Below are 16,465 nucleotides of genomic sequence, written 5' to 3' on the forward strand. Positions count from 1 at the left end.
CCAACACTGAGAGATAACTGTGGGTCCCCTTGCCCTTGAAGTCCACAGGGAGAGAACCCCAATCCAGTCATGAAGCCGAGCCAGGGCCCTGCTTTACGTGTAGAAAAAGGGAGCATGGAAGAATGAGTGTCCCTTAATGGAATGTGACCTGGGGTGGGACACAACCCTGCAAGCAGCCACCGCCCAGCCTCGGCCTCCCCCCTTGCTAGTTAAGTTACTGTACAGGTGGCAGGAAGGTGCTTCACAGTGCTGATCGACAGTGGCAGCTCTGTTTCAATGATGCAGTCCTGCCGGTTACCCCCCTCGCTACTCGTGATCCGGAAGATGGTCATAGCATGTTTCAACCAGCATAGGGAGGAGTGTCCTGTGGTCCAGGTGCCAATGACATACCAGGAGCAAACGACAGGATGCACCCTTTTTCCAACCAGCCATCCAGATTCTACCCATACCTTCACCGAAGTGAGCTGAGTTAGCTCTGGCAGGGGAGGAAGAGCTGGACGAGGAAGACGAAAGAAGATGTGCCGGCTCCCAGCTCCATGCACAGTGGAAAACCGACTTGCAATTTGCAGCTGACCGAGAGACTGATGAGTCTCTTCAACCCCTGCGCAACCTTGTGGCAGTGAATGAGGGGATGGTGATCAATGCCTGGTGGGCCAGTGGCTGCCAAGGATCATCCATCTAGGGAGGGTCTGGTATTGCCTAGCACCAGGCCATCCATCAGCTAATAGTCCCTCTTACTTGTCGGCCTGCGATCCTGGCGACGGCCCCTGATCACACCTGGGCTGGCCATCAAGGGGCCAAGAACACCAAAGCCTGGGTGGCGGCCCACTTTTCTGGCCAGCTATGGGCAAGGACATCCGGCGTTTCTACCAGACCTGCCCCATGTGCTAGTGGGCCACCATAAAGCTCCTGCCAGGGCCCTCCTGCCTGTGATTGGGATGCCCTTCAAACGGGTAGCCATGGATTTCATAGGCCCTTCCCCAAGACCCCCAGAGGGTTTAGTTACATCCTGGTCTTAATGGACTATGCCACAAGGTACTCTGAGGCCATTCCACTGAGGGACATGCAGGTTCCAAGGGTGGCCAGGGCCTTGTTGCGCTTCTTCTCACAGGTCGGGTTGCCAAGGGAGCTGTTGACAAACTGTGGGAAGCTCTTCATGGCAACCTTGACCCGCCAGCTCTGCAAGACTCTCAAAATCCACCAAATATTTACGAGCGTGTACCACGCTCAAACAGATGGGCTGGTTGAACACTTCAACCAGACCCTGAAAGCCGTGCTGTGGAAGGCTGCCCATGAGAAACCTCACCAATGGGACCTCTTCTTAGACATCATCCTGTTCGTGGTCTGTGAGACCCCCCCAGGCTTCCATGGGTTATGCACCTTTTGAGCTGCTCTACGGTAGGCAACCCCGTGGCATCCTAAGCCTGTTGGAGGAAGGGTGGGACCCCCAGGACAGCAAAGACCCACACCCAGTGCCCGAACACATGAAGGACCTCCGGGCACAGCTCAAGACAGCCCAAGCTTAGGCCCACCACCATCTGAAAATGGCCCAACAAACCCCAAAGAAAAGGTATGACCAGGGCACCAAGGCCTGCACTTTAAAAGCAGGAGACTGGGTCTTGGTGAGCTGACGGGTCATGGCCACAGGCCACGGGGATCCCTGGCAAGGGCCTTACACCATTAAAATGGTCCTGGGGGCCTTGTCATATGAAGTCCAGTGCAAGCCCCAATGGCGGCAGTGGAAGTGGTTGCATGTGAATGACATTAAGGCCTGGCAAAAATGAGAGGCCCTGCCGTGTCATCTAGCAGAAGATTTGCTAGATCTCCTGGAGGGGGATCTCCCCTGGGGACTTGAACCCAGAGACCTGGAAGACTTCATTCTAGATGGAGGACTCACAGACGAACACCAGGCCCAGGCCCTCTTCCAGTGGAACCCCAGGGTCTTCTCTTGGACACCAGGCTGCTCCCCCCCTTGTGACACACACCATTGACACCCTGCCAGGCAAAGTGACCCGGATCCCCTGGCAACCCCTGCCATGGAAGAGATGGGAAGCAGTGGATAAAGAAGTGGAGGACATGCTCCAACTAGGGGTCATCAAACCCTCCAACAGCGAGTGGTGCAGCCCCATTGTGCTGGTGCCCAAGCCGGATGGAAGTGTGAGGTTTTGTGCGGACTATTGACAGGTAAATGAACTAGCCAAATTTGACACCTAACCGATGCCCAGGGCGGACGTCCTCATCGATCAACTTGGGACCGCTCAGTACCTCTCCACCCTGGGCCTGACAAAGGGCTGTTGGCAGGTGCCCATGAACCCTGCTGACCGAGACAAGACCGCCTTCACCATGCCACATGGTTTATTCCACTTCTGCCTTCGCCAGAGCCTATATAGACAATATTATTATTTTCAGCCCCGACTGGCAGTCCCACCTTCAGCACCTTGAGGTGGTTCTCAGGGCCCTGGAAGCTGCCATCTTGTGGGCAAACTGCCTGAAGAGCCAGGTGGGCTTCTGGGAGCTGACATGCCTGGGCTACATCATGGAGAGAGGCCAGCTCTGACCGGTGCCTGAAAAGGTCACAACCTTGGAGCAAAGTTCCCTGCCACATACCAAGAGGCAGCTACACCGGTTCCTAGGTCTGGTAGGATATTATGGGAAGTTCATACCTCACTTTGCAAGTCAGGCCAGTCCACTCTCTGATTGCTTGCAGAAAGATCAGCCCAACAACATCCAGTGGACCCCTATCAGGCGACAGGCAATTGAGGTCCTTTTGTCCACCCTGTCCCACACACCAGTGTTACACAACCTCGACTTCAGCCAGCCATTCATGGTGCATACAGACACTTCCGATGTGGGCCTGGGGGAGGTTCTCTCACAGTTTGTCCACGAGCAGGAGCATCCCATGCTATTTATTAGCCAAGAGCTACAGCTGGCCGAAACCAAATATGCGATTGTGGGAAAAGAGGCCTTAGCCATAAAGTGGGCCGTAGGGGCTCTCCAATTTTATTTAGCCAATACTCATTTCACCCTGGTCACATGCCCCACTGCTGTGGATGTCACAGATGAAAGAGTATAACCCACACATTTTCCTTTAGTTTTACCGTCCAACACCACCCGGGCCATACCCATGTGAATGCAGACTACATGTCCATGATCTACAAGGGCTCCCCATCCCAGGGAACGACCTCCGCCCCAGGAAGGGGTGTGTGTCTGACGCTGCAGCCAGTGCTGGACTTGGCCCAACTGCCACCCCCCCCAGGGCTTGGCTACCCCCACCTGTTTAACAGTGGGGCTGCCGCCACGGCTGAGCCCAGAGCTGGGCAAGATGCTGCGGGCCGTGGCAACAAGGCTGAAGAAGATGCCAGGAAGATGGAAGACATTGGTGCAGCTGGAGGAGTGCAGGTGGTCCTCCTGCGGCAGCAGCGGGCCCAGCGATGCCAAAGTCGGCTTAATGATGGGAGGAGCCCGAAGACGCCCAGAAGATGCCATGATCTTAGGCACCAGCAGTGCAGTGACAGGTGCCACCGGGGAGAGCCTGATCACCTCGAGGGCTGGATGAGCATGTCCTGGCCAGCACCTGGACATGGGGGGGATGCCTGAGGACCATGCCCAGCAGCCGAGCCATGAGGAGGACCCAAACGGTGAAGGAAAGGAAGGCCAGGATGGTCACTGGGCAGCAGGGCTCATCAGGCCAATGGGAGGTTGGGGGACTAGTAAGGACACAAGGTTGGTGGGAGAGGGAAGGAGAGCACAAGAGGCGGAGGATAAAAGGGGCTCATCCCAATGAAGCTGGGGATGAGGACAGTTGATGTGGCCAGGAAGGAAGGAGAGGCACGGACAGCCCAGGGCAGGAGGAGGAGAGTGGTGCAGCAACCACCTCCCCTGCCCTACCTCTGAGGCTGAGGGAAGCCCTTCTGGGAGCAAGTGGGGGCGGCACCACGGTGGAGCAGCCAGGCGCCAAGGTGGGATGAATTGAAATTGACACCTAATCTATATCACAGTCCTATAACCTGCAGTTCAACGAGAGTGTTAGGGATCTCTAAAAGAAAACTCTCAGCTTCTGGATCCCTAAAAGAAAATGGTCAGTTTTTTACCAAACTATAATCCCTGAGATTTAAGGTGTTAAACTATGACTGTTACATTGATATAATACTAATAGCTGCAGTACAAATCTATATCCAAGTGAGACAAATGAAAAAGCTACATCATGCCCATTTGTGATTTATGAAAACCTAGAAAATTTATCTATTTTTATGCATAAAATGATGATTAATTTTTTTATATCTGCCAGACCTCATTTTTACTCCAATATTTTCCCCTCTGAATTAGGTGGCTTCCACATAGAGGTTGGATTTTGTGGTTTCCCTGTTGCTGGTGTGGCTGTTGATAAAGTGCAGAAGCAACAGAGCTTCCACGTGGCAGTTTTTCCTGCAGTTTCCCTACCCCAAGCCCACAGAAGTGAACCCCCCCCCCCTCCCCTGGGCCACAAGCTACTTTGCAATTTTAAAAACTGGCACTAGAACAGGTCCCTTTGGATTATTTCTGTATTGCGTAAACATAAACTTCCCTTAGAGTCATGGGTAATAGCCCTTTTGCTGTCTGATTCTGATCCACAGCTAACAAGCTATGTGGCAAAATATCTAATAGTAATCTCCCTTAAATGGCATTGAAATGTTATTTGTATTAGTTAGAAAAGAACTAAGGGGTTATTCATGAGAGTGAACATAGGGTTATTAGATTTGGACTAAACTAAATTTAATTTGAGGTTCTGAATAGAAGAAGTCTATATTTATACTTTTCCCTATTCTGGTGTTATATATATTTTACTACATTCATTTTATAAATTTTACATATTGTAACCTTAGTAAATATTTTATGTAATTATATATTATCTATGGTCTTATATCCCAACAAGATGATGGTTTATGATGATTATCTTGCAGTGTTTGTATTCTGTTTTATCTCGTGTTATGTATCACTGTATGTTGTTTTAAATCGTGGATGTTTGTCATAAGCCTATGAGCTTGAGCCCTCTGGTCAAAAGAGCGAATAAAGAAAGGAATATTGTTATATAAATATACCATTGTAGCTATATACCATTTTACCAGGTTCTCTGAATTCCCAGATTTCATTTTTTAAAAAGTAAATCTCTACCCTTTCCCTTTTGAAAATACACCTTTTTCTTTATATCTCTGCAAGAGAAGGGGGGGGGGTCAAGTCTTACTTTAAAAAAAGGAAACCTGAGAATTCAGAGAAACTGCTACACCTATTGTTACAATAGAGTATCTATGTAATGATACTTTAGTGCATTTTTTAAAAAAAAAATAAAAGACCCCCCCCCCCCAGTGATGGGGGTGGAAATGGCTGCTGAGAAGACAGCAGCTATCTAGGCTTTACTACGATTTCCCCAAAAACTTTAAAACAAAGTAGGTTTGAGAAATATCAGAGAAAAGCCAGGGCAAACATCACAGGTGCACAAATGCACCACAATGCTGTGGGGAAGCAGGGGGGGAAAACACTTCCCCAAAAATTGAATTCAGAGCAGTTGACTCAAACGGGAATGGTCTTAGTGATTCCCACATGAGGCACAGGCTTGTGTGGTTTCCCCACTGCTGATAAGGGCTGCCAATTTCAGCGTAGTGGCAATGGAGTTTCCTGAAGTTTCTGTGGTCCAGTCCCCTGGAAGGACCTCTCCACGCACCATCACAGCCTTTCCAGGTTTTTAAAATCTGCATCTGAATATTGTTATGACAAGCAATGTATTGGGTTCATCGAATTCCTAGCATTCATTTTGAAAAAGAAACGCTGTAGTCCCTTGTGTTGCAGAGAGATAAGGAGAAAGACATATCTTTGCAACAAAAGGAGCTAGAGACTTACTTTTAAAAAACCGATTGCTAGAAATTCAGAGAAACTGATAACTTTATAACAATAACATTGCATTCAATTGCTGTTGAAAAAAACAAAACAAAAGCACCACTAGTGGTGGGAAATGGCCCCTGCGGAGAAAGACACTGGGAAAATGGCTCCTGTGTACATGGTGTTGGAATATATGTGTTGCAAGATCTGACATCCAGTCATTATGGGGTTAATGTGTTTACCTACCATGCTATTGTTTAGATTGACCTGGAAAGGGAACCTGGCACAGAACCAATAATCTGCAAGCCTGGGAAATTTGAGAGTGTTTGTAAACTGTTATTGGTCAACAGGTCAGGTGACTTTCTTTCTAGGGTCAAGAAGATAGAGGAAGAAGAAGATTCTCCATTCAGTTATCCCAGCTCTTTGTTCGTAACAAGTAGTAAGAAAATGTAGCTCTAGGTGTTTGTTATTTTGTAGGCAACCTGTGACCCTTTTCCTTTAGAAGTAAATGATTTTTAAAAGCTAAACTCATGTGCTGACTCTCTATTGATTCAAGATCCATTGCACCTCTGATTTAAAGCTGTTTTAACCCTTTTTCCCAACACATGGGACTAGGAAAATCCAAAATTCTCCCCCTCATATAGCAGCTAAACCAGATCTTTCCCCAAACTTCACAATAAAGCAGGTTTGAGAAAAATGAGGGAAAACCCAAGAGGTACACAGAAGTAGGGGGAACCCTGCTTCTCTATAGCATCAAAACTGGGGCCAATAACTCTGCGACCTCTGAGGGCCAAGACAGCCTCTTATTTAGCAAATCATTTTGACCTGCAGCATCACTGTGTTTCCCTTAAAACTGCAAAAAAAACCTGTAGAAAGGTAGAATTCAACATGTTTTCCTTGGCAATTTTACATTTACAGAAAAGCACATCAGGAATATCTGTTTGTGTGTCTTATTTCTTCGTCCTTCCTAAAGGATACAACTAGTTTATTCTTCTCTTAGATCCCTCCCCCACCATAAACTAAGCTTCCTCCTGAGAGCCAACAGACCTGGCTGTTAAAAAGTATTTTGAACGTGCATCTCAGCAGGAAGGCAATAAAGTTCAGGGAGATTGTTCCTGATTGTATATTATTCTAGGAATGACAAATTAGAAACTTGGCTGAACGCTGAAAACTGGTTGCTAACCCTCAGTGACTGTGAAGTAACTTGGATAACATTTTAATAGGCCAGTCATACGCAAAGCGAGGCATGCTTAAGCCCACAGAAATCAAGAGGTTTAGGTGTGCCTAACTATAGGATCGGGGTCTGCAGTTTGTGAAACAGGCCATGTACTATGGATCAGGTATAAGACCATGTAATGATTTCAAGTAAATGTGTGCATGTGTCTTTAAATGCTTGGTGTGAGATAGGTGAAGAGTGGGGGTGAAAGAGAGGGATGAGTAAGCGATATGATTGGTTGATGATTGAGAGTGTGGGCGGAGTGAATGCAGTTTGAGACTGACAGGGCAGAGAGAAGAGTTTCAGTCAGAAGAAGGCAGGCTAGCTGTGTGCTGCCTGAGTATATTGAAGTATTTATGAGAGAAATATAACCTGTGTGGAACCTGAACTGAGCATGTTTGTGAAAGGACACTCAGTCAGGGAAAGAGAGGCCAGCTGTGTGCTGCCTGAGCAGGTTTAATATTTCTGTGAATGAGAGAGAAAGAGAGGCGAGCTGTGTGCTGCCTGAGGAGTTTTAAGCATTTCTGTAAGAGAAATATTGAGTCAGAGAAAGAGGCTAACTGTATGTGAAGCCTTAGAAGAGATCTGTGTGAATGAGTTTATAGGAAGTCAGAGATTGACAGGAAAAATACAAGCTACTGCCACAATCAGAACCAGCGTGGTGTAGTATCTAGAGCGATGGTCTAGGATCTGGGCAACCTAGGTTCAATTCCTGCTCTGCCATGGAAGTTTGCAGGGTGACCTTGGGTCAGTTACATACTTTCAGTGTAATCTACCTCAGAGGGTTATTATGAGGCTGAAATGGAGGAAAGAAGAATGATGTAAGCAGCTTTGGTCCCCCATTGGGGAGAAAGGTGGGATATAAATGGAGTAAAATAAGTAAAATAAAAATAAGTAAGACATACCTTGATTACACAGGAAGAGGTGGGTACTGATTACGCTAATGCAGGATCAATATACTGCTCGCATATACAGAGGCTGTAAACCTCTGAATACTGTGCTAGGAAGGAACATCAGGGGAAGGCCTCAGTCTCTACTCCCTAATGTTGGCTGCTGTGTGAAACAGGATGCTGGACTAGATAGACCGCAGGTCTGATTCATCAGGGCTCATCTTATGTTCTTAAAGTGCAGGAAGGTTTCAATGCAATTGTGAATCAACTTTCATGCATGGACAGCAATTGATTCAGAAACATGGAAACACTGCCAGTGTTTCACACGTCAGAAATCTGATACTCGTTTTCATATGGGCTCAAAGGAGCTCTAAGTGTGAACTCGGCCCAAGTCTTCCATGTACCCACTCTGAATGTTCTTAATGCAAGACAGAAAGTGGAACATCCATTTCTGCACTAAATGGACATTTGGATTAAAGTTGGAGCAGACATCTTTTGAAGGTAATTTGAACAATATCACTGCTCATGGTGTGGATACTCAATGCTATTCTTGCTTCTGCTAAATGGGTTTGAAGGTTTTTGATTTTTTTCATCCTCAGCAATAATGGGACAAAAGCAGCATGTGAGTATACCATGTGTAGTAGCAATGCTTCCCTCAAACCATGTTCAGCTCACTGAAATTGTGTTTTCTGTCTCTAACACATATTTTACATACAGAAACAGAAAATGCAAAATTTGATCAGGAACAGGGAAGTCTCAGAAAAAACAAAATAAATGGCTTCCAATGCAGTTAATTTAAGCTGTGTTGTCATGGCCATGGCTCAGTGGCAGTACCTTGCATGCAGAAGGATCCAGGTTTAGTCCCTGGTGCCTTTCAGTTGAAAGGTCTCAGGCAGGAGCTGTATGAAAATACAGTTCTTGACTGAAATCTTTCAGAGCCAAAGCAAGCACTGAGCTAGATGGACCAATGGTTTAATTCAGAATAAGGCTGAATTACCATTTTAGTTTGGTCAATGAAAATGTGACTCACCTCCTTCTTTACCAACACCCAAGCAACCCTTCAATTCTTGTAGTGAAATAGACTTGTCCTTGTTGAGGTCACAGTAGTCTATGAAGCGTCGGGCACATTTTTTAGGTTTGGCTTTCTTCTTCACATAGCGCTTAAATGGCTTCATCTCCCTCTTGCTAATGTCGCTGCTGCTGTTGTCGTCCAGTTGACTAAAGTACCAATGCACCACGCGCTCCTCCAATGTATGGCTGGGATCAGGCTCTGAAAACCTTGAAACACAACACATGAGTTATTGGAATCCAGAACACTACACAGCGGGCCAAACACTTGACACATACTTGAAGGATTCTTTAAAGCCAGCAAAATCAGATGCCTGGTTTGAGGAACAGTTCTTTATTCTTTTGGAATCACTTTGAACAGCTTCAGGCCATCTCTTCCACAGTCAGCTGGAAGCACTTGTTTATAATGTGTAAGTCTGCCCTTAAATACCACCAGATGCACACCTAAGTAGCTAGGTGAGCCTACATTGGGCGATACCAGTAAATATGATGAGGTACATAAAAGGTTTGTTAGGGTGGGAGGGGGGATCTTGAGCCCTGGAGGATTTTGAAGTGCAGAGAAAGGTTAAAGAAGAGGTGTCTTAGTGAACACTGCTGTATAGGTGGAAATGTGTACTGTCATATGACTTTATTTTTAAAAGTTTCCAAGCAAAGTGCAGCCTAAGTAGGATAATGTCCAGATAAATGCCTTTATGCTCCATCAGCCAGATGTCTCATGGGATTCTACTTGCTCATTTGAAAACCAGTAAGGATTGACTCACTGAGATATGATCTGGGATTAGGTATGGACTGAACAAACCCCTTATGCATGTTTGCTAATGCAACACCCCTAAACATGGGATAGATAAACTCTGTACATGCAAAGCATGAGTCATGAGCAATTACGAAATGAAGGGGGAAAGGCAAATGGTGCAAAGGGAAGAGTCTTAAATAATTATATAACCCCAACTTGTTTCACAACAACTTCTTCAGGGGGATCTATCAAAAAATACAAAGTATATAGTCATGAAGAATACATCTTAAAAGTTAAAAAGTTAATAAAACTTTCACAATTTCGCAGAGCATGTACAGAGTACAATTCATAAAAAGTACTTAATATATAACTAAACTAACAATAACATACACTCCATGTTTCCCAACCACAAAAAAGATAATTTGTTTAAATTGTGTATGAAAAAATATTAGAAAATTTTACTGGCCTTCCAAATTCCTTTTAGTATCATTCCCATGTATGCACTATAGCAGAGTGGGCTGCCTGGACTTGCCTTGGCTCATATTTAAATGAGCGTTGCCAAAAATGTTCTAATTTAACCCATTAGAATAGTTTTCAGTTTCAAAATTTACTCAGCCTCCTTTCTCAACAGAACTTAATCATCCTATTACATTTAAATATAACTCAAAATAAAAAATCTGCTTGTGTTGCTGTTCTAAAAATGTTCTACCAGAGAAGCACCAATTCTTTTCTGTGAAATGTTACTTTTGCGTTCAGAGAGTCTTACTTTAAGAGGTCTACTTGTCTCACCGATATAGATTTTGCTTCATTTGCCTTTTTTTCTTCATTTTGCCTTGATGTGCCCCTCCCCCTTTTTCCAATTACAAAATGGACAAAGTGCAGAGACAGTAACTTGTAATTTGTAATACTACCTTGAATACTGCTTAAGAAGGTCAATGTCAATTTTTTTATAAATAATAAACTAGCAAAAACATATTAAGTCCCAAATGTTTGAGCTGTGCCACTACAGACCCATGAATTGCAAGCCTGAAATGCCTGAGCAGTCTAAAGCCCTTTTCTGGTGCTATGTTTCTGGCACTCCTATCCCATGTAGCAGGATAACATGCAATGCACGATCATCTTGGAACATGTAATCATGATTTTGTCTGAAAAAGCCAATGTGCATATTTGCAGATTTAGCATGCACTATCTACAAAGTGGAATTTTGGTGTTATGTCTTCACACAGACTGAAGCTACAAAAATGCATGCATTGCCTTTTCAGACTAGGATGATAGTGTGTATCATACTGTATTGGTACATGGGAGAGAAGCCAGAGTGTAACACTTGAAAAGAGGTCCAGTCCTATTTAAAATTTAACCGCGTATAACATCTTTCAAATAGCTAAGTACCTCTGAATTTTTCAAGGTTGGGAATACCTATTATTCCAAAGAATAAGTGGAAAATACACAATGTCTCTAAACACAAGGTTCAAATATACAAGATACAGATGATGGCAATGTTACTTAGAAAAACATTAAAGAATTCATGCTAATAAACAATTGTCAGTCCTAGGGTGTCAGTCCCTGGCAGTGAGATCCCCAAGTCCCTCACAGCAAACAAACAGGTGCATTTGTTGAAGAAACTTTATTTAGAGATCTATTCAGTTAAGGTACTCACTCACAGGGAGAAGTTGGAAGAAGTAATTAGTTAAACAATAGGACTACTGATAATAGAGGGACGTTCTCCCGCCCCTTTGCATTCAGGTGCGAAAACCTAAAAAGTTACATGGGAACCAAGCAGTTTAGTCTAGACAGAGTACAGAGTGAAATCATTCTCTTCTGTGAAAAGATACATTTCAACACACAGCTGCAGCTTCAGCCCAAGGCTGCTCAAAAGTAAAAGCTCATATTTCTTAGAGATAAGCAAGAGGCCATTTGCTCCTCTAGAAATTAGTACTAGCAATCTAAATACCTTCAGGTGAATTATATGAAATGCATAAAGTACAGTATGGAACTTAGGCATTATGGCAATATGTACAACACAATGATGGCATGGCTGCTTATATCATTCTCAGTATAAAATGCAACAATGGCGTGCAAGGTAACACAATAATGGTATATGGCATAGGAACACAACAATGGCATGGATGCTGGCATACATAACAACAATATGAGACTTACTGGAAATACATTTATTGTAGAATTTATTTTCATAGGCCAGTTTCTGGTACAGCTGATTGAGGATGAATTTGTTTTAGCAACTTTTAGTTCCAGTATTGATACAAGTCAGCGCTTTATTTTAAAAAAATCTTTCACACATCTGCCTCAATTGCAGCCAAATGCATCAGGAAAAGGAAGAGAGAAAGAGAACACCGAGTCAGCCACTTTCTAGGTTACTATTTACCTACATGACACCATCTCTCACACCAGCCACATGAAAGACCCTCAAGACTGCAACTCTTGCAGAAAAACTGCAGTAAATTCATTCTGAGCAAGAAAGAGCATAAGGAAAACCACCGCATACCAAAAAAGCACACAATATGTTTTTTAAAAAGCACTGGAAGTCTCCGGAGCCTTATTCTCTTGACCACATCAGAACTGAGAAATAAATCACAGGAAAGAAGGCAATTAGTAATTAATCCACATGAGGGACAGCATCATCTCTGCCTGCTCTCCCTTCCTAATGTCATTGTTTACCTTAAGTCATCATTTCTGTAAGAACTTGGCAGAAGCCAGGTTGTTACCTCCCTTTTGCTTCAGTAGCTTAATATCTGCATAGACCTAAGCCTTGGGCTATTAACAATGCTGATCTGGGAGCTATGAATTCTGGGTTCCATCTGCTAAACATTGTGATGGCCTTAGATAAATGCTGGTCTAATTTTGGAATAGCTTAGAAGATGCTATAAAGGCCATCCCCACACTGCCATAGAAGCTCATATGGTGACTTTGGGCCAGTCACGCACACTTTCAGCCTCACCCATCTCTTAGAATGATGTGTCAAATAGAGGAGGGAAGAAATATGTATGCTGCCCTGAGCTCCTTGAAGGAGGGGTAGGATAAAAAATGTACCAGACAGATAGGACAGAACTGATGTATCACCAACATGACTGGACTCATGACTGCTAAATTTCAACTAGTCTGACAAAACCAGCCCCAGCTCTTTAAATGCAAGTCTGCCTTAATTGAGTAAAATGCAGGAGCTGAGGGGGTCCATCTTTAAGAACCAAAGGGGCATGTGTACAGGGCATTTTTGCACCTGTGATAGCAAGAGGAAGGGTACCTGTGACAACTCATTGCAGTCAAGGGTGGACATGGTAAGAAAAATGTCCCTGGAGAAGAGCCACACCCTGACCCTACCCCCCAAAGAAGGGATGGTGAGGCAGTTTGCCTGCCCTGCCCCCCAAAGGGTGAAGGAAAAAAGCCTACTGAACATGCCAGCGCCTCCTCCCCTAGGCTGAGGGATGCTCAGGTGAGGCAGGAGCATCCTCCCCAACTCTGCACAGAGCTCAGGTGAGCCAGGCATTGCCTACCCCACTCTGCAGAAAGCTCAGACAAGAAGAAGAAGAGTTGGTTTTATACCCCGCCCTTCACTACCCAAAAGAGTCTTAGTGTGGCTTACGATCACCTTCCCTTCGTCTCCCCACAACAGACACCTTGTGAGGTAGGTGAGGCTGACAGAGCTCTGAGAGAGTTCTGTCAACCATCTGGGCTCTGAGAAAAAGCAGGAAAGGTTGCTGCTAGAGTGGTGAGTCTTTTTCTGTTGCCTTCCTTAACTGCTGGGGGAATTTGCTGAGGTTACTGTGTGGGAGGACCGTGTTTGAGGCTGTGTGAGTGTGTAGCACCTGCTGTAAAGTGGTGCCAGTTGGAGTAAGTGTTTCTGTTTGAGGGTTTTTTGCCTGAGTTGGAGCTGATTGCAGAGGGGGATTGTTACTCATTGGAGAGCGTCTGTTTTGCCTGGGGTTTAACTGCTGGCCCCACCCTCTACTGAATGAGCCTTGATTGAATTAGGCTCCTCCTCACCAGAGGCATATCAAAGCCATCTAGCCTCTGAGAAGGTGAAGGAAAGGGACCTGCAGCTAGAAGAGCACTCTTGGAATATACTTGGAAGGTAATGATGTCAACAGAAGGCACCTTTCCAGTCAACGGGTTGGAGTTTGCCATGTTTGTTTTCTCCTGGAAGAGAAAATGGACTTTACTTGTCAGAAGTGAAGCTGGTCAGGCTTTTGGAGTAGAAGATTCAGAGCCTGGAGGAGAGGATCACCCTTCAGGAAATCAAGGAAGGGGAGGATTTTGTTGAGAAGAGCCTGGGGGCTCTACACAAGCATGAAGAAATAAGTCCAAGAAAAGAAGGAAGAGTCAATCTCCCTTCTGAGCCTCCTCTCAGTTCTGCAGTACAAACTGGAAGATGTGGACTAAGGTGACGCTCTGGTCCACTGGAGCTCAAGAATCGTTTTGAGGTGCTTGAGATGGTGATGGAGACGAGAGTGGAAGGAGAACCATAAAAACCTGGAGGAGTAAGTGAAGAGGGCATGGGACCACATGGAAGTGGAAGAAAACAGAAGGTGGTGGTCATTGGGGACTCTCTGCTCAGGGGTATGGAATGTCATGTATCCAGGCCAGATCCCCTACTCCGAGAGATGTGTTGCTTGCCGGGAGCCAGAATTCAGGATATTATAGACCGACAGCCGAAACTGATCAAACTGACTGATTAGTACCCATTTGTGCTGGTTTACATGGGAACTAAGGACACGACCGCAAATACCATCGCAAGAATTAAAGAGGACTATGAAGCTCTTGGAAGGCAGCTGAAGACAGTGGGAGCAGAGGTGGTATTCTCTTCTATCCTTCCTGTCAAAGGAAGAGGAATGCAAAGGGAGCAGACCATACTCGAGGTGAATTGTTGGCTGAGGTGGTGGTGCTGGCAGGAGCACTTTGGGTTTGGGGACCACGGGAATAAGTTTTCTTAGAGAAGGCCTTCTAGCACATGATGGGCTTCACCTTTCAAGGACAGGGAAGAAAATATTTGGAAAGAACCTGGAGAGCTTCATCAGGAGAGCTTTAAACTGATGCCGCAAGGGGAAGGGGTCAATCAACATGGGGATTTCAATGAAGAAGTGATAACAGCGGGGGCCCACCTGAGTAGTACAGATCAGACAAAGGTACAAGGCTACAAGTGCCTATATACCAATGTCCAAAGTATGGGTAATAAGAAGGAAGAGCTTGAGCTTCTCTTGAAAACAGAGAGCTACGATATAGTAGGAATTACTGAGACTTGGTGGGATGATTCCCATGACTGGAATGTGGTAGTGGATGGGTACAAGTTGTTCAAGAAAAACCGGAAGGGTAGAATAGGAGGCGGAGTGGCATTGTATGTGAGGAGAGGGCTTGATTGTCAGCAAGTTCTGGAGAATGTGGTTGACAGCTCGGTGGAAAGTATATGGGGGGAAATAAGGGGAGGAAGGACAAAGGGTATTGTTGTTGGAGTCTGCTACAGACCGCCTGACCCGGGAGAGGAAATGGATGCTGCCCTCCTTGAACAGACTGGTAGAGTATCCAATAGCAACAGAAAAAGAGTAACAAGTGGTATTTCAAAATACATATAGCAGAAATAACCACGTACGTGCCTTACTAACAACCGCAATGGTGTATTTAATCATACAACTACATAAACCACATTACACAGTAAAACACATATACAATAAAACAACTATTAATACAATTAATTCTACACTTCACATATGGAAAACCATTAAAACAATTGCTAAAATACAGATACCTCAGAATAATAAAGTGCTGGTGCTACAAATTGCTGCATGAATTCATTGCACATATAATTATTAAAGTGCAGGTGCATAGTAACAACTCAGCATATTCTATTTCACAGGTCCTGGATAACAAGAGTCCAATTAGTGAGTGAGAATATCCAGTAGAATAAAGTTAATTCTTGTTGTATATTATTTCATAATAGCTGTGTGGAATCCAAAAACAAGGTCTGGTCCTCCAACGGGTTATCTAGATCCTCATGTGACCCGTTTCATATAATCTTTGTCAAAGAGCCCACAGTAGTTAAAAATTCATCAAACTTGTTCATAAGTACTTATTCACAAAAACCATTCAATAATTGCTGTGTCACATAAAGTAGAATAAAGAATTGACTTGAGTCCATGAATTGACTTGAATTGACTTGAATCGAGGGAAGGGAGAGTACAGTAATGGGTGATAAATTTCTTATAACCAATGAAGGTGGTGCAAGCATGTCACCCAAGATGATCAAGCATTAATTATGCCCTTAAACATGAGTTCCAACCATTAGATGTTATTGGTAGGTCAGGAGGTTCCCATGGATGGGAAGGCTATGACAAAAACTGAATCTGAGTAGGGGCTTGTTCATCACCCTCATACTTAACGAACCAACAAGTCCAATACTTGTCAGAGAAGCACGCAAAGACACCCATAAACGGAAACAGATCCTTCCTGGATTCTATCACAGCAGTGTGTCATGAGACCAGAGAAGTGCATCGGTGAATGTGGTATATATAATCCAATGTCCCTGTCCCTTATATTATGTTGGAAGCACGACACGGGCTATTAGGACTAGGATCCAGGAACACCTTTCAAGGATCCGCACTAGACAGATGACAGCTCCTTTGGTGGAACATTTTCTTGTGCACCACAGGAACGAACATGAATTGAGGTTCTCAGTACTGGAGTCTCTCCACAGAAATC

The 16,465-nt window shown here is 44.7% G+C and overlaps 1 protein-coding gene across 1 annotated transcript in view; it reads right to left on the bottom strand.

Annotated features, from left to right (window-relative positions):
• Nucleotides 1-209: 209 nt before the first annotated feature.
• The window catches only part of SMOC1 (SPARC related modular calcium binding 1), a 153,004-nt gene continuing 136,748 nt past the window's right edge, over nt 210-16,465 (bottom strand). The window contains exons 11-12 of the mRNA XM_054969947.1: nt 8,990-9,237; nt 210-610 (exon numbers count right to left, since the gene is read on the bottom strand). Of these exons, the coding sequence (XP_054825922.1) occupies nt 210-610; nt 8,990-9,237 (649 nt within the window). The remainder of the gene's footprint in view (nt 611-8,989; nt 9,238-16,465) is intronic.

This window comes from Eublepharis macularius, chromosome 2 (genome assembly GCF_028583425.1).
Source record: "Eublepharis macularius isolate TG4126 chromosome 2, MPM_Emac_v1.0, whole genome shotgun sequence".
NCBI classification, from domain to species: domain Eukaryota; kingdom Metazoa; phylum Chordata; class Lepidosauria; order Squamata; family Eublepharidae; genus Eublepharis; species Eublepharis macularius.